Source organism: Medicago sativa, chromosome 8 (genome assembly GCF_051527215.1).
Source record: "Medicago sativa cultivar Bolivia chromosome 8, Bolivia_mono, whole genome shotgun sequence".
In the NCBI taxonomy this organism is placed as follows: domain Eukaryota; kingdom Viridiplantae; phylum Streptophyta; class Magnoliopsida; order Fabales; family Fabaceae; genus Medicago; species Medicago sativa.
The window spans coordinates 93,672,661-93,699,251 of NC_140756.1; the positions used below are offsets into that span (position 1 = coordinate 93,672,661).

Sequence of the window (26,591 nt, forward strand, 5' to 3'; positions counted from 1 at the left end):
TATCATTTAAATTGCTTATGATTCTCTTAGATATTTGTCTTCCTTCATAGGTTTCTTTTAATATGAAAAAAAAAATTATATAACTATAATATTTAAAATCTTAACAAATTTAAAAATAAATATCAAAATCATTTTAACCATGTACCTTAGATTCAAAATGATTTGAATTTTAGAAAAATCAAAGTATTTTTATTTATACTTGTTCAACAGATAAAATGGTAATGCCTATTGAATGGTGAATATTTCCTCATTAAAGGTCTAAGACAATGGTAATGCCTATTGAATGGTGAATATTTCCTCATTAAATGTCCATTAAAACAATGGTTCTTTATAAATTTTGGTACTTGGAAAAAAATTAAATTAATAAAAAAATATTAATGTAAAATATATACCTAGAATGGCTGGAAGGAAAAATATATCTAAGAAGACAAAAAATGAGAATAAGAAGTAAAAATGAATAAAATAAAAGAATGATCTCGAGAAAATTTTCAAAATTTTAGTATGAATCTCGAAATTGAGTGAGAATGTTGAAACCAAAAAGCACAATGTATAGTAGTGATATGAAAATTGTCAGTTGTAACTTAAAATGGTGTAAAAAGTGTGAGCTTCAAACACAATATTTATAGCCAACATGTATGAAGCAATCACAAAAAAAATTCCATGGATGTAGTAATTGACAATTAAATGGTACATTAATTATCAACAATTTGTACGATTAAATTAGAAAGAAAAAAAATACTCATGATTTTTTTAGGGGAAACAAATACTCATGAGGTACATCTTTATTAAAAAAAAATACTCATGATGTACATATCTATTTAATTTTTTTATTTAAATGTGCAAAAAATTGTAAATGTGTTCAAAAACCAAATGTATACTTTTTTTTTCATGAATGTAGAAAATAATTTGACTAATATTAGTTAATTGTGAAAACGACATGGCTCATGTTGTCAAGTAAAATTTAACATCCTTGCTTTAATATCATAAAAAAAAATGAGACGAAAGGTGTACTGATCTTTTTGGTAGTGAAGGTGTACTGATTTTAATGTAGTAATAACAACGTCATTAATATGTCAAAACAAAATAAAAAATGTCATTAAAGCCTTTTATTTGTTTTATTCGGCGAATAATAAATTACAAAGATATTTTGTAGGCTTTTGCTTAATGAAACGGTCTATATTACTCCATCCGTAAATATCTTTAAATATCTTTAATAATCTATTAAAAAAATTATGAAAAATTGATATTTTAAAAATATTAATCGAGACGAATCCAACATCTTATATACTATATTTTGTCTTTATATATTAGTACAAAAATATGATCAAATTATATTATGTAAACAATATATATTTTTAAATTATATCATTTAAAATGGGACGGAGTACTTTTTTTGTTTCCGGTTTATATTACTACTTAGTATTACTTATTTGCAGCCATCTCTCCTTAATGCACTTAAATAATTGCACTATTTTACGGGATTATATCAAATTTGATATTAGTACAGTCTATATTTTTTTTGAGCAACTATTGTAGTCTATATAAAAAAAAAACATTTAAGATACGAATAATAATATATAATAGGGCAATAGAACAATTATGATAAAAATGTAGTTTGCTACAATTGAATTAATCTAAAAGTACTAAATATAATAAATTTGTTCCCGATGTAAACATTATGTTAAGGTATAAATAATAAATCCAACAAATTTAAGCAAAAAAAAAAAAATCTAAGAAAATCAACCACATGATTCGATCATTGATACTTCAAATTTCTTTATGTGAACGACATATATCGGCAACGAATTCAATGAGCATCATACTCGATTGAATCAAAAAAATAATAAAACAAACAAAAAGATGAACAACGAAAAAAACAAAGGAAAAAACTAAACAAACAAGAAAAGAGGCAAGGTTGTGATTTGTGATGTGAAAATTGGTGAAGCCATAGGTCTAATTTATAGTAATTTCCAGAGGGTAATTTGGTAAACTAAATGGATCTAATTTGGCATGAGAGTAATTACACGCGATCGTTTTTAATTTTCAGTTACATATATTCTCTAACATAAGTCTTACTATTTTTTTCCTACCCTTTTTAATCAATTTTATTTCATCGATTTGCTATTTTTTCGGTCGACTTCTATATGCATCTCTTACATATGATCTTTCCCTCTTTTTTTTTTGAGGGGAAAGTTTTTCCTTATTATTAAGGAAAATCAAATCATATTGTGTTTAATTGTTTTAATGCCACTTTGAATAAAATATCTTTGACATAATTACAACCAAATCAATTGTTTCACATCATTTGTAAAAAAAATAGTTTGTCCAACATCATTTTTATTACAAAAATAAAAATTAAGAAATGTATAACATTATTTTTGTTTTGTTTTGAATAAACACTGTTATACGGTATTATTACTATACAATATACATTTGAAAATAGAAACAAAAGTATATTATCTTAAAAAAGAACATGTTAATTCAAATTATATAAAAAAATTAATGGTTATTACCAAATCTAATTAAAATTATTTTAAAAAGTTACACTCTTATCAAATCATATTTTTATTATTTGACATACATCAATTATTTATCTCTTTAATATTTAAATAATTATTCCATTACTTGTTTTATTTTAATCTCTGCATTCAAATATTTTAATTTAAATTATTTGTTTATTAAAAAAAATTAAATAATTTGATTAAAATTTGTATTTTTTGAATTCGAAATGATTGATTTCTAAAATTTAATCCCAAATTTAATCTCAAATTTATATTTTTTTTGGTTTAAGGCTAATTTTTTTTAGAGAAGGTTTAACATTTATTTTAGCACAGGGATAAATATCAGCGTGGATTAACCTTTTATTTTCAACGATATTTTTTTTATTCTGCACGTATTATCATGTTATAATTGAAATATCATATTATATAAAACAATCTCGTTAAAATTTCATTCCTTAATACCAACTATAAAATATATGATAACTAAACACTACATTACACGATTATACAAATAATATAATAATACAATATCATTGGTCTTCCAAAAAAAACATTGAATTGTTACATTTCCATAAAAAAATAACATATAATAACACAATATAATTGGTCTTCCAAAAAAAAAACATTGAATTGTAACATTTCCATAAATAAAACATTAGAATAGAAGAAGATTAGAGCGTCACATGTCGCTAGTTGAATGAAACTTTAAAACCTTTAAAAATGATGACACTTGTCAAGAAAAGAAGAGAAGAGACCTTGGAATAGGTGGTAAATTTATATTATATAGATATAGATTCCTACCCTCCCCTATTCGAAAAAGTTATTTTATCTTCTTTTAATCAATCAATGTCTCTAATAATTGATTTGACAAAGTAAACATAGGTGCAATTTGACGTGGGGATTATGAGAGTAAAGAGGATCAGAACTTTCTCGGCAGGTTTAACAAAACGTCAGGCAGTAGGTGAATATACATGAGGCGGCTCAATAATTTTAAGTTTGATAATTTTTTTTATATAGAAAGGCGAAATGGTAAAGTTATTATAAATTCATATGTAAAATGTCCTCGCGAGCATAGCTCAGTTGGTAGGAACAAATGCATAAAATATGCGAGGTCCGAGGTTCGAATCCTGACCACCACCAAAAAAATTTATATGTATTTATATGTAAGTAAAATTGTAGATATCGGATCTGGCTTACAATTTCTCCTTTTTTTTTGTTTCATTTTCATTTCAAGAACATCAAATTTTTTCATCTTCTTCATTCAACATATGATCTTCATCTCTTTCATTTCCATATGTAAAATTGTAGATATCGGATCTGGCTAACAATTTCTCCTTTTTTTTTTTCATTTTCATTTCAAGAACATCAAATTTTTTCATCTTCTTCATTCAACATATGATATTCATCTCTTTCATTTCAAAATCGAATTCTATTATTATAAAGGGTAAACTACCCTCAATTCATCAAATGGGTGATGTAGATCTCACATAAACAAAAAAGTACTGAAATTGTTTGGTCTAAAACATAAGCAAATTTAACAACTTTTAGTGTGTTTAATTTAAAAATGTCATTCCTATTATATCATCAATTAAAATAATTTTTGTTTTCTAATGACTTTTAATATTTACAATCAAACAAGTTCCAGTGAAGAATGCTTTTGAAAACAACCTTCTTCTATTTGTAAGATGAGGAAAATGAGTTGCATTCAACTAAATTTTTAAAGATATTTACTAACTTGTGTCACAAAGACATACGTTAAAGAGTCCAAAATATAATTTTATGATAAAAAAATAATTTTTTTAAAAAGTTGAAGCATAAACTTTGAGACGATGCGATATTTTTATATTGAGTTGATTAACTTTTATCATTTCTTAATAAGTGTGGAGTTTGTTTATTTTCTTCGTATAATCATATGACAAAAGGAGGAAAGTTGTATCATTTTATTGAGTATTTACATTGTTACTATTCTCAATGTAAATAATGACAAGAGTCCTGCTCTTTACCCAAATGATTTTGCTCACTCCCAAAGTAAAAGTCCATACTGCCCCTACGCATGTTAACTCACGTAGCGTGAGTTAACCTACGCCAGTTATAAGATGAACGTGACTTTAGTCACGCTACGTGACTTAAGTCACGCTAGTTATAAGTTGGCCGTAATTTTATAAGTTGGATGTTATAACTTACGCAAGTTAACTCACGCCCAGGATTTACACTAGCGTGAGTTAACTCACGCTAGTTAGGCCGGTGGTCACAACTCAAGAACACGTTTTTTGGACTTTGGTTCGTTATTCAACCATGATTTTATTGTGTTTTACACGTTTTTTTTTACTGTTTTTGACTGAATTTAGTGCATATAAAACCTATGCACTAAATAATTTTCAATTATGCCTTGGTTTTTTTTTTTTGTTACATTAAGGCCTATATTCTAAATTAATTTATTATTCTAAATTGTTTTGTTTACATTAATCTAAATTATTTTCTTAACTTTATACTAAATTATTTTATTAACATTATTCTAAAATATTTTCTTAACATTATTGTAAATTAGTTTGTGCACATTAATCTAAATTAATTTATTAACTTTATTCTAAATTATTTTGTTTACATTACTCTAAATTATTTTCTTAACTTTATTCTAAATTATTTTATTAACATTATTCCGAAATTATTTTGTTAACATTATTCTAAATTATTGATAAAAGCAAATGGACTAAATATAAATAAAAGTAAATGGACTAAATTAATAAAAATAAAAGCAAATGGACTAAATATAAATAAAAGTAAATGGACTAAATATAAATAAAAGTAAATATAACAATATCTTATTTTATTAATAATTCTCACATTACAACAATTGTCATACAATAATGTTGAAGTTATTCACTAAATCTACTTATTTTCTCCTTTTTGGGGTAAAAAGTGAACAATCTTCGTGGGGTAAAATAGTGAGCAGGCTTCTTGGGGAAAATACATCATCAACCCTTGGGCTAAATTTAAATCTGTTTTTTTTTACCACAAGAAGTTCTTTTTACCCACGGTAAAAAGTTTCTGCGGTTAAAAAAACAGGTTTAAAATTATCCCAAGGGTCGATCACTTCCCCAAGTCGGCTACTCACTATTTTACCCCGACGAAGTTTGATCACCTTTTACCCCAAAAGAGAATATTGAAAAAAAGAAAAGAAAGAAGAGAAATAGAGGGAGAGAGTGAGGAGGGGGAGAAAGTGATATGGTGTGAGGAATTAGGTAAGTATGGAGGGGTATTTATAGGTAGAAATGTGAACCTAGGTTATATCTAACATAAATGTGGTCAAAAAAAACGTGTGAAGTGGTAAAAAACGTGTACATTGAATGTTGAAAAGCTGACCAAAGTTGGAAAAACGTTTGTTCTTCACCGGCCAACTAGCGCAAGTTAACTTGCGCTAGTGCTGTAGTTTGGCGTGACTTAAGTCACGTTCATATAACACTTACGCATGTTGAGTCACGTAACGTGACTTAACATACGTAACAAATGCACTAGCGCAAGTTAAGTTGCGTAGGGCCATTTTCGACTTTTACTTTGGGAATGAGCGAAACTGTTTGGGTAAAGAGCAGGATTCTAATGACAAATAAACTCTCAAGAGTGATACTAAAGCATTCTTTTCAACTTGTTTTGGGTCTCAGGCCTTAACCCGTTCTTTCTTACTGGAAAATTGCTTTTCTGACATAGAATACTTCCAATTGACACATGGAAATGACCATTTTACCCCCAGCGGCAGTTAACAGCCGCTGGTTAATGCGCCGACAGTTAACAGCCGCTACGTGCGTTCTAGGATGCACCGTCCTTTTCACCATTCAACCTCTTTTTCTTCATTCATTCAACACATTTTTTCCACATTCAACCTATTTTCTTTCAACATTCAACCTATTTTTTTCTACATTCAACCTCTTTTTCCATCATTCATTCAACCTATTTTTCCTACATTTTTCCCCTATAAAAACCCTCACATTCTCACATTTCCTCACATTCTCTCCTCCTTACTCTCATTTCCTCTTTACTTCTTTACTCTTTCTTCTACAAAATGTTTGTTTGTCATAGTCCAGTACTCAAAGAAACTCAACCAGAACTTGTTCATTGGTTATATATTCAAGTGAGGAACAACACGAATTGCAGCATGAACCTTCTTGTAAAGCTCCTCAAGGCCATCTGCCTCGATTCCTTTCTTAATGTACTCACTAAAGTGAGTCTGGTATTTTTCAGGTTCATCCTCAGTCAATAAATTAAGTATGGTATTTTTCAGGCTCATCCTCAGTCAATAAATTGAGTCTGGTATTTCTCAGGCTCATCCTCAGTCAATAAATGTACGACGAAGATGACTCCACCTATTAAGGAATAAATGTACGACGAAGATGTTATTTTTAATGTTATTGGTACGACGAAGCAGATTTAGTTTTACCCCATTGTAAATGTATTATTATATTACTAAAATGTGATTTTATATATATTACTTGTGTTCCTTTATTTTAGTTTTTATTTTCATTTATTTATATAAAATCCGAATAAAATTTGAATAAAATCTAACATGAATTCAAATAATTAAAATTCGAATAAAATCTAACGTGAATTCGAATAAATATTGCGTATCGAATAAGTAAATTATAATAAGTACACAACATTAATTCAAATAAAAATAGTGTATTGAATAAATAAATTCGATAAGTACACAACATTAATTCTTAGACAATTTTATTTACATATAATTTCATCTACGTTACATTGCATTGTCTTACATATAATTTTATTTACATATATTGCGATAGCGTGAATTTGAATAAATATTGCGATAGCGTGAATTCGAATAAATATTGCGATAGAGTTTTCGTTACATTACATAAACGACATGTATGTCAACAATTACATTACATTCCGGAATGTACCTTCCAACTGCAACAATTATCTTACCACTGAATGGGGCAAATTCAAACTTGCTAAGCAGCAGGACTCCAATATTCGATGAGCATCTTGAACGATGGTATTCAAGTGCCAACTAAATGAGGTCCATTCCTTGACACTTGAATACCATCGTTCAAGATGCTCATCGAATGTTGGAGTCCTGCCGATTAACAAGTTTGAATTGCCCCATCCAGTGTAAGACAATTGTTGCAGTTGGAATGTGCATTCCAACTACAACAAATGTCTTACCTTTGAAATGAGGAAATTCAAACTTGCCAAACAACAGGACTCAAGCATTTCGCTCAGCGTTCATGCTTTCCTTTGAAAAGAATAAATTTTTGTTAGGCTTGATTTAGATGAATGTATTCCAGTGCCACCGAAATGAGGTCCATTCCTTGACACTTAATACCATCATCTAAGCAAGCCTAACAAAAATTTAATCTTTTCAAAGGAAAAACATGAACGCTAAGCGAAATGCTTGAGTCCTGGCCGTTTGGCAAGTTTGAATTACCCCATTTCAGAGGTAAGACAATTGTTGTAGTTGGAATGCACCTTACCCTAACTAATGACGATCTTCTGGAGGAATCAAGCTGTTGATGATATCTTCAGTTGATCTCAGCAACGTCACCCGCATATCGATCCACTGGAACTTGGTGTGCTCCCAAAACATGCTCGTCACGTTTTCGTCGTTCTTTAACTCCACCCAAGTGAATGATATCCTCCCCTCGTCGAGCGTTGGACGTTTATACCGAACGTGTTCCACCCTCCTTGTGTCTCTGGGGTTGACTCGTTGGTTGAATTCATTCAGTTGATCCTTGAGACCTCTTAACGTTACATCAAGGCACCGAACCTTCAACCTCTGAGGTTCTCCGCCGTTGAATTCTGCATGAACGTCGATCCACCCAGCCATTGTTTCAAATCTACACACATAGAAATTAAAAATAATCAATGAAAAACTCATTCAAACACTTGTAGTGAAAATTTGACATAAACCCTAAAAATCATAAACAAACCCTACAAAATTTATAAAATTCGAAAAAAATTATAAATTTAATCAATATAACTTCATTATAACATGTATTTATAATATATGTTAATAGCATTTCAGATCTACAACATAACTTCCCTAAAAAAAAAAAAAGATCTACAACATAACTATATTAAAAACAAATATTCAAACCCTAAAAAATTTATAAAATTCGAAAAAAATTATAAATTTAAGCAATATAACTTCATTATAACAGGTATTCATAATATATGTTAATAGCATTTTAGATCTACAACATAATTATATTAAAAACAAATATTCAAAATTTAATAATTAAACAACAACTAAAATTATAAACATATAAACACATATACTAACTAAAATGTATGACAATAGCAATAAGTGATAACTTACTTGTGATTTAGTGGAAGAAATTTTGGATGATTTGGTAGAGTTTTTTTTAGAGAGAGAGTGAAAATTTGAGAGAAAGATGGTGATGGTGATGGTGATGATGGGTGAGTGTCTGGATTGTGCTACTGACTTGGAGTTATCACGAACACCAGCGGTAGTTAACAACCGCTGGGTACCAGCGGCAGTTAACTGCCGACGTGTTTACCAGCGGTAGTTAACTACCTCCAAGGGCAATATGATCATTTTCATATGTCAATTGGAAGTATTCTTTGTCAAAAAAGCAATTTTCTTCTTACTGATATAACTTATAAGAGATCTCTATTGACAAAGTAAAAATAAATTTTGAATTAAACTCCAAAGAAAGATACTAATTAAACTATTTATTTGTCAGAAAAAAACTATTTATTTATTTAGTGTAGTTAAATAATTTATTATTCATATACACAGTCCAATTAGTACAAACAACCACTACGCAAGAGGGCTTAACACCTTAGCGTGTGGAGGAGGAGATGACTAAGACCAGCCCGGCTGAATCAAACTGGTTGATCTTTTCCTCGTTGCTGCTGTGGGACCTTTTCTTTTTCAATAATAATTTTATTTGAGCAAATTATCTTAATATAACAATCAACTTAATAAAATGAGATTCATTATAACAAATAAATATTCATAATAAGATGATAAACTATTTCATTGGACGGACCCAGCGTTCCCTGCAACTTGGCAATTTTCATCGATCATTGGTGTCGTTGCATGCTGTCGTTTTTATTCTCCTAGATTGGAATTAGAATAGACTAATGATATTTTGACATCCATTTAATAATAACTTTGTTGACAACCTTGTTTTTCTCACTTCTTATTGGTCAAAAACAATGGAGAGAGAAAAAGGAAGAGAGAGGATAACAACATCATGTGAGTATGAGAGAGAAAGTTGTCTAAAAATTGTCAAAAAATCATTTCTCGTTAGAATATATGCAATGCAATGCAATGGTGTCGTGGACTTTAAGAAACATGTCAATGGTCATTGTTGGCGTACGGCATATAGCCGTATATCACAAAGGTTAAATTACAACCTTCCACATCTTATTTTATCTTGCAAAACTTCAATATAAAGAAAAATATTAACTTAGTCAAATAATAATAATATTAACAAGTGTACTTAGCCCATTATTTAAGAAATTAAAAAAAATTGCATAAAAAAATATGTACATTGTTAATTCGATAAGTGTTTGATTTGTATTTTCAAGATAAAGTTTACCTTTTATGAATTTGATAAACAATGTTTGGGTTTGTCTAACATGCGCAATATTGCACATGTTAAAGTAACTAAAAATATTATTGAAAAAAAATAATTATGCACAAGTTCCAATACAAATATATTACTTTAATTTGCACATGATAGAAAACCCTTTTCTAAAAAAACAACGATGATGAAACAAACAAATATCTTTGTTTAAAAAAAAAAAAGATAAGTAAAAAGAGTACTCAAACCCCCAATGAGTACAAGGGATACTTAGCCTGTGTTTGGATTCACAGCTGAAGTATCATTTGCGCGTTCCAAGCCATTTTTCACTGTGATTTATAGAAGCTGCAAAAGCAAGTTTATCCTCCAACGTGGTTTTCCACCGCTGAAGTGAAAAATCCACCGCTTCAACAAACATGCTATTAGTCTACCAAAACTAAAAAAGAGGCGGAAGACTCTTCATAAAACCGAAAAATTAACTTCTCAAAATACAATATGTAAACAAACTATTAATAGAATAAGCGTGACACATCATTCTTCTTAGCTAATAACCATTGCCAAGAGAAATGTTGATTTATGATCCACCACCTCCGTCCACATTTACTTCTTCTAAAAAAAATACAATCATTCGTAACTTTGTATATTGCACAAAGAGTTGTATGTCAAACATTGCACAAAGAGTTGTATGTCAAACCAAAAACAAAAGAAGAAATACTTGCTTGAACACAAACACAAATAGAAAATGATTAGACACACACATAAATTAAAAAATTAAAAGAGAAAATAATTGAATGATGTGACTAGATTCTTTTACATTTATTTTTCTTCATTTGTATGCCCAAAAAATATTCATTTTGTATATATATCCAAGTAAGAGTTGCTCCATCAAAAGTCTTCTTGCCTTTACCCGCGTAGAGGCACCAGCTCATTTTTTTTTTTTGAGGGATAGAGGCACCAGCTCATAAAAATCATAAAAAAAAAATGGTATATACACCAATAATTCAAACAAAAACATCAATATAGGTATCATTATTTTATATTAAGTTGTCTATTTTCACAAGTATTTTTACTGTACTTAGTTGTAACATGGGTGTGCATAAGTCACAACAACCTTAATTTACAAGTCCCTTGAAGTATTAGCCCCAGAAAAGAGTGGAATCTGCCCTATCCTTGGTCCGTGATACTATAAACAAAAATATAAACAAAATTGTCAGTGATACTATAAACAAAAATATAAACAAAATTGTCAAGAATGGGACAAAAATATAAACAAAATTGTCAAGAATGGGATTTGAACCCATGCCCTTTCGGACCAGTACCTGAAACTGGCGCCTTAGACCAACTCGGCCATCTTGACTTTTGTTTATTTTTACATTTTATGGTATACCAATATATTTAACATGTATTTGTTTTTTGGAAATATATTTAACACAATTATAAACTCATACTTACAGCACCACCAGTCCACCAGTGTCCAGTAGAAGACATATTTGCTACGAGACCTTTCACTTATACGTTGATATATAACTTGATTATAATGTCGATTATAAAATTATTATTACATTCTTGGTCAAAAAAAATCTTATTAAAATTCATTAGTATTTTTTTTAATACCATCATTAATGCTGTATTTCTATAAATTATTTATTTTATAACCAAAAATAATTTAAATTAAACATTAGACCAAAAATTACATTTACAACTAGTGCATACTATAAACTTCCAACGAATGCATGGTAATGGATTTGGAAGCTCAACCTCCTAGAAAATCTGAAGCATTTCATTCGGTTGGGTAACCTTTCCAACGAATGCATTTCCGGCCGGTAGACATTTGACATCAGATTCATCATGCATGCAAGAGATGTGGAGCTAGAATTGAGTCACTTCTTCACACCTTTAGAGATTGCCCCCTCTCATTGGCGATCTGGGATACCTTGTTGTTCAACAAAGATACAAATTTCAATTCTCAGGATTTCAATTGGTGGTTCAAACATTATGCCCTTGCTCCTAATGGTAATATCTTGCTCCTAATGGCAATATCTTCGTTATCTCAGGATTTCATAAGGTTTTCAATGGAAATGATTGGGTAAATTGGGTTTGTCTTAGCCATATTTTTTCTCTTCATTCAGATGTGATGGTGCACCTTTCTAATGATGCAATTCGGAAGCCCATTAGACAGGTTAAATGGATTCCTCCTTTGAATAATATCATCAAAGTTAATGTTGACGGTAATTCTCTTTCTAATCCTGGAAGATCAGGTTTTGGAAGTCTTATTAGAAACAATAATGGTGGTTGGTTGCTGGATTTTTCTGGATTTTGTGGTATTACTTCTTGCTTGGCGGCCGAATTGTATGCCATTTTTCATGGCCTTTGTATTGCATATGATGCGGGTCACAGGAACATTATTCTTGAATTAGATTCTAGGATGGCTCTTGATTTAATCATGTCGGAAGTCCAATCTCATCATCCTCGTGCTCCTCTGATTAGTCAGATTGTCCAACTGCAACATCGAGATTAGATTGTTAATTTTCATCATACCCTCCGTCAAGGCAACTTGTGAGCGGATTGGCTTGCTAAGCATGGTGCTTCTTCTTCGTATGCTCTAAAGTCTTGGATTGTTTGCCCTCTTCAATTGCATCATTCCTTTCTGGATGATGCTCTTGGAGTTGCTCGCTTGAGATTGTAGTTTGTTTTTGTTTTATCATTTCTTCTTGATAAAAAAATACTATAAACTCTAACACCCATTATATCACAATTATTTTTTCCTTTTTTTATTCAAGTAATTTCACAAACACATGCTACTCACACTAAAATACCATTTCAAATCCATCACATGATAAAGCTAATTTTGCAAATCCAAAAGCAACAAACATAAACAGAATTTTACAAATATAAACCAATGTCAAATTTTGTGTTTCAACACAACCAAAAACCCATATTTCTAAATTCCAATTATACTTTCATAGCTGTCATCTGAAAACTAAAATATTATTATTTGATAAACATCCAAACTTTCTAAATCTAAATGGAACGAAATTATGAAACCTGCAACCAAACATTGAAAATAATAGCTGAAACCCATAAAGTAATTGGTGAAGTTATTTAGCTTTGAATCCATAACAGCCTTCTCAAGGTGCTCATTCCTCTTGTCGTTGACAACACTCTAGACATCGATAACACGAACAACAAGCCTCCATATTTCCTTAGGGTTATAGACACAGAGATGGATCCGGGGGGCAAGCAGAGGCTTAAACACATATTCACATATTCATAAAATCACATAATTTTACAAAATCGAAAATCACCAATTTCTTATATCTACCAAATCACGAAAATTATAGAAGAACATAACCGATATTTCCGCTCATCCATCGAATTCAAGATGCATGCAAATATTCAACCCCGTAACCTATTATTTTCGTCTAAATCATGGTCAAGACATAGAGTCCTTGCCTTAGACGCTTTTCTTCCTAGCATGAAGATTTTGTCGTCAAACGATATCTCACAAAGAATGAAGAAGAAAATTTGATTAATGGATTTTGATCACGGACACTACTTTACAAATTGTCCGGAGACCACAACCTCTCATGTTGATCTTGTTTGTACTAATAGTCTGGTGACAAGGCAATTGCAATGGCAGCCACCACGACGAGGTCGAGTGAAATGCAATGTTGACGCATCATTTTCTCATGAATTTAATAGAACAGAGATAGGAATTTGTCTCTATGATGATGAAGGTACTTTTGTATTGGCAAAAAGTATTCATAGCTCTCCAATGTGTTCATCTCCAATGGGGGAAGCCTTGCGTTATACTACACTACGTGACATGTCCTTCGATAATGTAGACTTCGTGTCTTCACGTATGATTCCAAAGTTATTATAGATGCTTTTCATCAGGATCGAGTTGACATTACAGAGACAGGTCACTTAATCTCCGTGTGCCGACGTTTGTTTACTTCACACTTCACAAACTCGAATGTTAAGTTTAATAGGCGACAAACAAATGAGGTAACTCACACTTTAGCAGGGTTGCCACATTATCAGCTAGTCCCACTTCTTATTATATTGTACCTCGTTATATTGAACACCTTATTATTAATGAAATGCTATAAGCATCTTTTTTTTCAAAAAAAAAAATTGTCTTCTCAACTAATGTGTATAATATTTTCTTGCAAAGGAAACAAAACTGGTAATGTTGCGTGCAAGTTTATTGATGTATAATACTAGTAAGAGTTAAATAAGTTTTTGATTAGAATAAATATTTTAAATTTTGTTTTTAACCACTCTAAAAAATTTCAGCAAATTTCGGTTTGCCAAATATTATCCGCCACGACTTTTGGTTCATTCTTGTAAGTAAACTCATGTGCATCCTTCAAAATTTTGAATTATTTTTACAGTCATGTTAGTACATTATAAAAGTTTCTCTTACAAATGTTTATTTATTTTTTTAACTATGGAAGAATTAAGGGTTAAATATATTTTTAATCCCTATTAAATTTTAATGTAAATTTTAGTCTTCTAAAATATTACAATTTGCAAGAATAGTCCCTATAAAAGGCAATTTGGGACCAAAAGTTAACAATTTTTTTTTTTTTTATGGATTAAACTTGAAAGCTTGTATTGTAGGAACTAAGTACATATTTGACCCAAATTAAATATTATTTTTTGAGTTTTTTAGCGCTTACAAATTCATATTTAATATGTACTTTTTTAGAAAAAAATTGTTGGAGAGATTGTCATAATATTGTAAATATCTCTATAAAAAAAATTATTCAAAAATATAAAAGGTACACATAATTTTATTTAAAATCAAGGATAAAAATGGTGATAGAAAACAGTTGGAGGGTCAAAATTTGCTAAAAATTCTTAGAGCTCTGTATGTAAAATGTTTATGAGAGAACTTCCATATAAAAAAATATGAAGAATTAGATTAAAATTATTATGGGAAATGTTAACGAGTGCTCCCGGAACACTCTTTTAAGGGCCTTAAATGATAACTTTTTATAAAAATTTGTGCATTTAATACAATGGAAATTGAACTATTTGACTTTTTTTAAGGAATAATATTCTAATTTAGAATGCTTAAAGAGTGTCCTGGAGATATCCGTTAACAAGACCATTATTTTATTTTAGAATTATATTTTGTTGAGAATAAAATTTCCAAAATATTGTAGATATAATTATATTTTTGTCTAGAATATATTTAAAATTTATTTTTATTAAAGTATTAGAAATAAGTTTTGTAGCTCTATATATTTTAATTGTGGTGGGTTGACGATCCAAAACAGTTTTGCACACACAACCAATCAAAACATTTTGAATTGCCACATCAGTTAATTATTTTAATTTATGTGGGTTAAACGTGGCAATTCAGAATGTTTTGATTGGTTCTGTGTGCAAAACTGTTTTGGACTGTCAACTCACCGCAATTAAACTCATTTAAATATATGTTTTAGAAATAAGTTTTGCAACTCTGTATAAATATATGATTTAGAAATAAGGATTGTAGCTCTTAAAAAAAAAAAAAGTTTGTAGCTCTATATATTTAAATATATGTTTTAGAAATAAGTTTTGTAGCTCGGTATAAATAGATGTTTTAGAAATAAGTTTTATAGTTTTGTATATTAAAATACATGATTTAGAAATATATTTTGTAGTTCTATATAGCTAAATATATATGTTTTAGAAATAAGTTTAGGGTTTAGGGTTTTGTGGCTCTATATATAATTGAGAATTTCTAACCTTAACTTAATCACTGACTTAATTATTTTCGTTCTATTTTGATTTTTGAGATTTACTGTTTCATATTTGTGGTGCATTGTGTTATTCCTTATCATGGTTTTTCGATCGTCTTTGGATTGTTATAAATCGAAAGACATAGAAGTAATGGATGTGGAAGAGGGTGAGATTGTTGATACTGCTTCAGAGGAATCGAGTGAAGAGGATTTTGATAAGGTGAATAATAATAGTAATATATAATAATGATGCAAAAGTGCAGAATATGTATTCAAAGTATACCACTATATGTCATGGTGGTTATGCTTCAGAATAAGCCTTTGAATGATATTTTTTGTTGATAAAGATGTTGATGCTAATGCTAATGCTCATAGTAATAACAATAGGAACAATAATACTACGTATTGATTTGGACAATGATGATGATAAACAGGAAAGGGAGTTGGAGGAGGGTGAGATTGATGCTGATGTTGATACATATTGTATTTTTGATTCTGAGGTGATTGGTGTTAGAGATGTTTTCAAGAGTATTACTGATGAGGCGAATGTGGCGGAGTAAGTGAAAATTGTTTATGGATTTTTGTTGTTGGTTGGAGTTGAATTGCAAATATGTGACTTTGAATTGGCTTATGTTTTTATTTGGTGATTTTTGTTTTTGTAGATCTTTTGCTGAAACTTGTACTAGGATTCAGAGTGCCTTGCAGAGCAAGGTGTTCTCTGGAATTGTTGATCTTCTTTCTTTGTTATTCAATGCCATTCAAGTGGTTTCTTCTGTAAGACCCTTTAGAGATCCTTGTTTGTTGTACTTTTTGATGTATCATTTTGGTTTCTGCTGATGATCTTGTTACAACTTTTTTTCCGTGTTGTTGTAGGCATTTTGCTCTATGGACAATTTGCAAAAGAAAGAGAATAAGGATAATATATTAAGGTGTTAAAAATATGAGTTCTTAGTTTTTAGTTGTTAATTCTTTCAAGTTGCAATACTATCTATCTCTAAACTATTTTTCCTTGTTTATATTTTTCATGTTAGATTGCTTTCTTTTCTAATGAATGAACATGTTCATTTATTAACTCCGGGCCTGAAAGAGGTGATGTTTAATGTTAACTTGTTTAGGAGTCAACCCCAATTCCTTCATATAATACTTGGTTTGTAAAATAGAAATTTAGGTAGAATCTAAAATTTGTTTGCTTTTTTGTATAAGTTCAGGTCATGATTGGTTTAATTAATGTTTTGGGCAATAGTGAGGCGATTGGTGAAGAGGAAAAATTTGAGGTCCTTGACCTGCATAAGGATCATGATTTAGACAGACCCACCCAAGAAGCTCCATCCTGCGTCCCTGTGAATAAATTGTTTCCGGTTGGAGATGGGACTGATAGATTTGGGTTGTCTCCTGCTGTTAAGACAGACACTGAGAAGATGGAACTGGACGGTAAAGATTCTAAGTTGCACAATACTAGAGAGAAAAGAACTATGGCTGGAACAGGTGGTTGGCTTTCAGAAAATACTGCCACTGCTCCCAAAAGACTTAGAAGGTCTTTGGAAAATTCCGAGCGCAATACAAGTAGCTGGGCCGAAGCTCCCTTACCCAATAAGTTTTTAGAGCTACATAAGAGATCAGCAGAAGTAAAAAAGAAACCAGTTGATTCTGCCGCAAGTACAATGCATTTGACGAACTCAAATTCAGCGAGGGGAACAGATGCAACTGTGAATACTATTCCAACAATGATTGTTGTTCTTCCGCAAAGTTCCGTTAGAATGCTTCCAGCTTCATCTCCAGCAATTTCCATGGTAAAATCCTTTTATGAGATTATTTATTTATCTTAAGTACACACAGCATAAATCAATTCTTGATACTCTTTACGGTTTTGGTTTTAGTTTTATCTTCCAATTATCTATTACTTTCTTCTACTTGCATCTGAGAATTAACGTGGAAAGTTTAACATTTTGATCCCTCGTTATGATTTAACTTGGACTGAAAATTGTTTGCAAAATTTGGAAGTCTAGATAGTTTATTGTCATGTAAGCTTCTTAAGGCTAACCCGTTGTCTAATTTTTTGCATGATTTTGATACGCAGGCTCAAACCCTACAAGAGGATTCTAGAATGATTCACATGAAACCCCAGGATCCACACCGTTCTTTCCATGGAAGTAGTACTGTCCAGAAGAGTGGAAGTTTGGGGAGTGAACGGTCCAAAGAAATTGTATCCTCTACGCCAAATATCCAGGGAACTAGGTCTAATGTCAATGCCCAGAAACTTGATGTTAGGTTTCAGACAAAATTGGCACCTACTCAGTCAATTGCACAATCTGATATTACTCAACAGTTTACCAAGAATCTGAAAAACATTGCTGATATTACGTCTGTTCCCCGAGAAATATCAATTCACCCTCCTGCTACTCAAAATATTTCTTCTTCATCTTTTCCTTTTACATCAGATAGAGCTAAGCAGAAATCTGGTGTACCTAACTCTCAGGACCTGAAATATGGTGTAGGATCAGCTCGTGAAACATGTGCATCAAGTTCCTCTCGGCCCCAGAATACATGGTCAGCAGATGCTGAGCACCACATTGAAGGCTACGATGTGCAGCAGAAAGCCGTTATACAAAGAGAGAGAGCTAGGAGGCTTAAAGAACATGATAAAATGTTTGCTGCTAGAAAGTTGTGCCTTGTATTGGACCTAGACCATACACTTCTTAATTCTGCTATGGTAATTTGCATTGAATGGGTTCTCTTGTCCTTTGGATTAAAGTTTGGACAATTGCTTATTAACATTTTGTTTTTCAGTTTGATGAAGTTGACCCTGTGCATGAAGAGATATTGAGAAAGAAAGAAAAACAGGACCGTGAAAAGTCTAAGAGACATCTTTTTCGTTTTCCGGACATGAAAATGTGGACTAAACTTAGACCAGGAGTCTGGAACTTCCTGGAGAAGGTAATATGAATTTTATATTATGTTTTAGGTATGATATTGCACCGGGATTAATTTTGTATCGAAGCATTCACATCTTTCCCTAATGCTTTACAGGCTAGTAAACTCTTTGAGATGCATCTTTACACTATGGGAAACAAGCAATATGCAACTCGAATGGCACAGGTGCTTGATCCAAAGGGAGTATTATTTGCTGGTAGAGTTATTTCTAGAGGCGACGATGCTGAAACAGGCGATACTAAATGCAAAGATTTGGAACGCGTTTTGGGTCTGGAATCATCTGTTGTAATTATAGACGATTCTGTGGGAGTCTGGCCTCATAACAAACGGAACCTTATAGCCGTGGAGAGGTCTGTATGTCATAGCATGCAATTCGCTTAAATGAAATTCTTTAGTCTTTACTGTCATTAGTTTTGAGTGGAAGCATTATCCCTTTATCAAGTTTTAAGATATTGCAGGTACTTATACTTCCCTTGTAGCATACGTCATTACAGGCTTCCTGGCCAATCTCTTCTTGAGATTGGTCAGGACGAGATACCAGAATCTGGAGCTCTTGCATCCTCTTTGGGGGTAAGGTTATATTCAATTTTTATTTGATATGGAATTTATTATTTTTTTCAGTCGATAATTCCTTCTCTTCCCGAAGTAGGTTATTGAGACAATACACCGGAACTTTTTTGCGTCTCAATCCTTACAAGAAATGGATGTCAGAGATTTCCTAGCTATAGAACAGAAAAAAATCTTGAATGGTTGTCATATATTATTTAGTAGGGTGTTTCCTGTTGGCAAAGCCAATCCCCACCTTCACCCATTGTGGCAGACAGCTGAACAATTTGGTGCTACTTGCACAAACCAAATTGATGATCGAGTTACTCATGTAGTTGCAAAAGACCCTGGGACTGATAAGGTATGTATACTTTGATTTTGAAACTTTCACCTAGTTATGATATATTTATTTTGTTTGATGGTTGTATTCAGAAAAATATACACATGCAAAACTACAGTAACTGTAAGCAATCATAAAAGATTAGCCACTATTTACAATTTCCTAATATGGCAACTTAAGTACTGATTATTCAGTGATATTTGTTGAAATCAACCGATACAAAATCATTTAACATCAATTTAGAAAGAGCCCTTCCTTTCAAGTTCTGTTTTTTCTCTAATTTTTTCATAGGGGCTAAACATATAGTAAAATCTTCACTAGTGTGATAGTTTAGACAGACTTAGTTTCTGTGTATTCAATTGGAACTTGAAGGATTTTACAATGAAAAAAGTCTTATGGCAGTATTTAATCAAGACTTTTATTTCATTTAAAAAAGTCAAGTGGTATTTAATCGAAACTTTTAACAACTTACAAAAAAGACTTGTGGTATTCAAAGCATCTTTAACTTCGATGAATTATTCAAAAATTAGGATTTTATTAGACTTTTTAGAGATTTTTTATCTTCAAAAAGACTTTCCCCACATCTAAGATTTCAATGAAAATTTCAATTTCTCATTTTTTTTATATTTTAACATCTCTCTCTTTCGTTCTTCTCTTTTCTCTATTTCTTTTATGTTCTCCTTGTATATCCCTCATCTCCTAAACATTTCTCCACTTTTCTTATGTTTCTATATATTTATATCTTTCTCATTCTCTTTTTTCCCAATGGTCTTCTACACTTTGTCGGCCCTTCATCATTGTTGTTGGAGAAGCATAAAACAAAGTAGGCTTTATTAAGTTGAATTTTTCATGAAACTGAAAAAATATAGGGAACCAAAGTACATAATGTTTGAGAATTGAGATGATCATAAAATATAAGAGACACATCTAAAACATAATTTCCAGTAAATAGAATGCATCCCAATGCAACAAATAATTTAATGAGAATATATCCCATTACAACAACATCTTAAAATTTATTAATTATCTTTTCTATTCACTCTCTTATAACTTTTAATTTTTGTAAAAACTTTCTAAAATAGTTTAAAATCTTAAAAGTCTGTGTTATAAATCCATTAAAATCAAAACTTAAAATCCTAATCGTACGAAAGTCTTCAATAAAATCTTAAAAGTCACTATGTTCCTACAAAGTTATTATCAAAAGAGTCTCTGGAATATATTTTTGATGAATGTTATTTTGTCCCGCACAGGTGAAATGGGGTATCTCCAATAGAAAATTTGTTGTCCATCCTAACTGGTGTGTACCTTATAAGTTACTTCTGTATTAAATTATGTTATTTTCGCCAAGCTTGGTTGTTCTAAATTATATGTTATTTTACAATATCAATCAATCATTAATTATCTTTCTATTATACCTTTTACCATTTATTACATTATTTTTTACCAATTTTTAATTTATGTTTTCCGTACCATTATTGAACGACATTTTCGTAAAACAACCCACAATTACTCTTTTTTATATAACGTTAACTATATTTTTATGTTTACGTGAAATTGTTAAAGTGACATATTACTCTTTTTTATATAACGTTAACTTTATTTTTATGTTTATGTGAAATTGTTAAAGTGACATATAATTTGAAAAAGACAGAGTATTATATTTTTGTTTATTCTTTTGCCGTCTTTTTTTATCTGAATCTAATTTATGCTGCTAAAAAACAGGGTGGAAGCATCAACATTGCTTTATAGGAGGGCGAATGAGCAAGATTTTGCTATTAAACCAGAAAAACAACCACCTAATAAAATAGTTAAACGTAAATTAAAATACTACTTGGAAACGTAGTAGAGTACTCAGTGAAAACTATAGTGCTTATTTTGAATACATATGTGTTCATAGAGTAGTTAGGTAATATTTATAGTTTTCACAGAGGTGGTTATTTATACAAACCCACCCAACTGGAATTTTTTTAGATTTTTAGAATTTGTAAAAACGGTAATATAATTCTTTATGTTAATTTTTTTTGCCCAATTATGGGTAAAACAGTAGAAAAAAGTTTGAAAAAACAGTAATGGTTGTGCTGTGTTGCCTACTCAATTTTGGAAAGATTAATGGTCCCATATTTTGTTGCAATGTAATGTTCACACCGTGATAACTTGTGAAAACATTAGGTTTAAAGGTTCGAACATACTCAAAGACAAAATGAAACACTGAATGCCTCGGAATTGCAGAATAGCATCAACAAGGCACAAGGGAAATAAGATAATCAAACAGTACGTGATTGATGTGCCACTCATCAATACATTTTTTTTAACAATTCGTATATTTAAAACCACCTCAAGAATTTAAAAGAGATACAATATATAAATCAAAATTTTCTTATATTCATCTTGCAGATAATTGGTTCTACTAAACCTTCCATTTTAGTTAAACCAGATTCGAAAATAGATTTTATTTAATTTAAAAACTATAATGTTCAAAAGAACTTGTTAGCTTTCGATTTTTTTTTTTATTCGTGCTATATAAGAGGGGATGAAATAAAACATAAATGTTCCCTAACTATACTGCTTATTTTGAATACATAGTGTTCATAGAGGGGGAAATACGTAGTAGAGTAGTTGTTATTATCTAGGTTTAGAAATATAGTAAAATATTTAGCTAAGTAATGGTTGTCTATTATGGTTAATTTTAGATAAGTAATGGTTGTATATATATGAAGCGTAACGATAAAAGAAATTTTAGAAAAGTATGTTATACTGTATTTTTGGTCCTCGTGTTTTAAGCCTATAAAATAACAATCACCAAACAGTAAAAATCAAAACTACCTTGCAAACATATAGCCATCCACATGATCAGTTTTGAAAGAGTAAACTTTGGACATCAACCACATTGTAGTTTGAAAGTGAAAATTTCTTCACCATATTGTTTAGAAGACAATCAATGTCTATTGTAGAGCTCTTTATCAGCAATTTTTTTTTTAAAAAAAAAAAAAAACATGTTTTAAAATATTTGACAGAATAAATATAACAATTGAAAATCAAATTAAAAAATTAAATTTCATAGCAATCAAACACAATAACAACTAAACGTCCACCTGAAATTGATCAAAAGCAACAAATACTTCCATTGACTATCATATGCCAAAACAAAACCAGAGAATCAGCGGACCAAATTTCTAGACTATAAAAAGAACAAAAATATGCTACCAAAACAAATAGAAAGGAAGTTCATATAGACATATTCATGAACAGATTACATCACTGCTGTACCTGTCAAATGCAAGCACGGTGGAACTTGGATTGCAATGGATTCCTATCCTGCATTGCATCTCTTAGTGGGGTACTGATAGCATGATTATCACCAAACTAATTCATCAATTCTGCAAACAATACACTACAACTTGTAAAAAGATGCAGCAAAATGTGACATTTTATTCAACCCCCTCCACATAAAGTAAAATAAACAGAATCTCAACAGCACCAATTACTGTAGGGAAACAAAAACTGAGACCAATACAAACTTGGGGAAAAAACAAACCAGCACAGAGATCCTTAATTTTTAGTTATGAAAAACAAACTAACAAACATATAAGATCATCCGGAAGCCACAGCAAGGAATAAACAGCACCACATACAAATGGTAAAGTAACAACTAAATATGATTCATTGGAACAGCTCTGAAAGTGATCAAATTTGGGTACAACATAAGATTAGTCTCTACAAGGGGTCTCCAAAGGATGTCTCATCAACTTAATCATCATTTCTCAGGGAACATAACAAGGGACTGACTTCAAAGGTAATCTCTACAAGATGAAACCAACAAGAGACTATCTTTGAAAGATTACAGATATGAACTTGTGGGCCACATGAATACAGAATGCTTAATATAAATACATGAATACATATGTGATATTAAAGATTAGTCTTTTCACCTATTATAAATACAGAATGCTTAATTTTATTATAAAAGAACATAGGTTAAATATTGTTGCACATACATAGAGCGCAAGTTAATTTTATTTTATTTTTTTTGCTTTTATATAAGGTACTTGATCATGGGGTAAATATCTTATGGGAATTTTTTTCCCATAACAGAATAAAAACATATTATAAACGAAACACATATAAAAACATATTATAAACGAAACACGTATAAGCCTCAGAATTGCAGAATATTATCCACAAGGCATAAAAGCCATTCAGTCCCGAAAGATGGTATTTGGTGTATGATATCATCATTGGCAATCTGTGTTTGTATGAAATATGAATACAACTAGGTTAAACAAAACATGTGTGAAAAAATAAAATTAAAAAATGTGCATCTCATGGCCCCAAACAAGTAAAAGCAACAACGCTGCTACGCTTATATGAGACAACCACCAACAGAGGAATTATCTCCGAGGAGAGAAAACCGTCAACGCCCATCAACATTTATATGCAACATTTACTTACAAACACGATCAAGTTAGGGACTTGGATTAAAAATCCCCCCTCACAACAGATCAATTTAACAAAAACGATAAAATTTACAAATACTAAAAAATGTGTGTCTCATGGCCGTCCCAAGAAGTAAAGGCAGCAACACTGCTCTACAAGGAGATGGAATATGAGACAAGGACCGACGGAGGAAGTTCTCTCCAAGGAGAGAAAACCGTCAACATCAGTGATCATTTATATGCAACGTTTACTTGGAGTCATACAAACACAATATCAGTTTGCCCCCAATCAAGTTAGGGATTTGGATTAAAATCCCCCGTCACATCAGATCAAACTCAAATCAATTTAAAAAAAAAAAAATGAAGAATAAAAAAGTAAAAGTGAATCAGGAAGGCGATCAAGTCCCAAAGGCATAAGGCATTCGGTGACTCATACCATAACCATTTTGATTTGTGTCTATGAAAAATATTGGAAAGATTAAAGGATAAATAAAATTAGCAGAAGCAAAAACGAATGGCATGAAAAATGTGTCTCATGACTTGTCCAACGAAGTTAGGAATTTGGATACAATCTCCTTTCACCAAATATCAAAGTAAAATGAATTTAAAACTAAAACAAACTCAAAATTTACCAAGATGAATTAAAGCATGGCAAAGGACTTCATTAATATGGATATCTAACATAGTTAGCAAAACTTGACATTCAATTATGTTCACAATGAAAAACAATTTAGTCATGCATTCAATTATCTAATTGAAATAAAACATTACAACTCATCCACCACCATTAACGGCCGCTTTTTCTGCTACATTAGCATCAATAGTGGCCCTTTTCAGCTGCACTGCAAAAAGGGTGACAGATGATACCAAGATACAGAAAAAGAAGGTGCTGTGTTGATCATGAAGATTTAACATAAACACAAACATGAGTAACACTAAGAACCAACACATTCTGGTCATCATCAAAGATGAAACCACAACCATAGTTGTCAAAGCGGAAACGCGGCGCGGCGCGGCCACCCCAAAAATTGACGCGGCGCGGTATGCGGGCGCGACGCGGGCGCTATTACATGACGCGGACACTAAAACTAAAAATTATATTATTAATAAAGGACTGCTAAAATATGGAAAAATATGTATTTAGTATTAGTATAAATGAAAAATTAAAGATTATTAACTGTTTTTAGTATTAAATACTATTATACTTAAATACTTTTAATGTTAAAATACCTTAAATCATATACTTAAATACCATAATGTTAAAAAAAAATACTAAAATACCTTAAACAATGTACTTAAAAAACAAATCAGTTATATATACTTTTTTTTTTAAGTAAAACATATAGTATACCTACAAAACATAATTGTATACCTACAGGCTACAAAACTTTACTACATATAATAATAATAATAATAATAATAATAATCTATGGGAAAAGAACTGTGTAAAGGTTAACATGGGTGGCAAGCGACATATGGATTAATTTTTTTTAAAGCACGTTTAGAAGGAGAGTGTGAAGGTTACAAAACTTTACTACATATAATAATAATAATAATCTATGGGAAAAGAACTATGTAGTACAGCTTTACTTAAAAAAAACTGTGTAATACAGCTGTATGTCTCACTTTGGTAGAAGGAAAAGTCCAGCTGTTGTCCACCACAAAACCAAAACACAAATCTACGGTAGATCTTAACTCTTCCTTCTCTTTTCTCTTTCTTTTTCCTCTTCCTTCCTCTTCCTCTTCCTCCCCTCATCTCTATGTTACAGATCTAACTGGAAACCAGACCGAAAACAATCACCAAAAACCAAAACACAGTGGTTTTGTGCTCCAACCCGAAAAAGCGGCGCTTTGACCCGCTATTGGTCCGCGCCGCTCCACCAGATAGCGGCCGCGAAACCCGCTTTTGACCCGCTTTTCCCTAACGCGCGACTCGGTCGCGCTCTGACGCGCTAGGCTGTTTTCGGCCGCGCCGCGATCGCGCCGCGTTTGGCCGCTATTGACAACAGAGACCACAACTATATAGGGATTCCACTTACATAGTGATGTTCTAGCTGGCAAGACAATCCTGCTTAGTGAAACACAGAGAAAGCCTCAGAATTGCAGAATAGTATCAACAACGCATAAAAGCCATTCAGTCCCGAAAGATGGTAATTGGTGTATGATATATCATCACTGGCAATATCTATGTTTATATGAAGACATTTAGATTAAACAAAACATGTGAAGAAAAAAAACTCTAAAAAAAACAAAAACAAAGAAAATAATGAAAAAATGTGTGTCTCATGGCCGTCCAAAGAAGTAAAGGCAGCAACGCTGCTCCACAAGGAGATGGAATATGAGACAAGTACCAACGGAGGAAATCTCTCCGAGGAGAGAAGACCGTCAACGTCGGTATACATCATTCTGCAACGTTTACTTGGAGTTATACAAACACAATAAGTTTGCCCCCGTTCAAGTTAGAGATTTGGATTAAAATCTCCCGTCCCAACAACTCTGACTAAAATTAAACTTTAAACAATATACATTCTGAAGTG

General features: G+C 31.2%; 1 protein-coding gene, 1 long non-coding RNA gene and 3 other non-coding genes across 5 annotated transcripts; 1 reads left to right on the forward strand and 4 right to left on the reverse strand.

The window, feature by feature from the left end:
- Positions 1-11,345: 11,345 nt before the first annotated feature.
- Positions 11,346-11,426, reverse strand: TRNAL-CAG (transfer RNA leucine (anticodon CAG)). The gene has a single exon. It is a non-coding gene; the product is annotated as a tRNA-Leu (tRNA).
- Positions 11,427-15,955: 4,529 nt separating this feature from the next.
- LOC146903522 (RNA polymerase II C-terminal domain phosphatase-like 3) lies at positions 15,956-21,688 on the forward strand. Its single transcript, XM_085737248.1, has 13 exons — positions 15,956-16,024; positions 16,239-16,360; positions 16,467-16,578; positions 16,678-16,733; positions 16,836-16,893; positions 17,013-17,594; positions 17,882-18,514; positions 18,592-18,738; positions 18,832-19,085; positions 19,194-19,305; positions 19,385-19,642; positions 20,872-20,918; positions 21,344-21,688. The coding sequence occupies exons 1-13, from the start codon at positions 15,956-15,958 to the stop codon at positions 21,462-21,464; spliced, it is 2,571 nt and encodes an 856-aa protein (XP_085593374.1). The 3' UTR covers positions 21,465-21,688.
- A 1,092-nt stretch (positions 21,689-22,780) lies between these two features.
- Positions 22,781-26,246, reverse strand: LOC146903523 (uncharacterized). Its single transcript, XR_015023109.1, has 2 exons — positions 26,094-26,246; positions 22,781-22,998 (listed from the first exon to the last, which is right to left on the reverse strand). It is a non-coding gene; the product is annotated as an uncharacterized LOC146903523 (long non-coding RNA).
- LOC146903524 (small nucleolar RNA SNORD96 family) lies at positions 23,773-23,863 on the reverse strand. Its single transcript, XR_015024273.1, has one exon. It is a non-coding gene; the product is annotated as a small nucleolar RNA SNORD96 family (small nucleolar RNA).
- LOC146903525 (small nucleolar RNA SNORD96 family) lies at positions 26,144-26,236 on the reverse strand. The gene has a single exon (XR_015024271.1). It is a non-coding gene; the product is annotated as a small nucleolar RNA SNORD96 family (small nucleolar RNA).
- Positions 26,247-26,591: the final 345 nt, after the last annotated feature.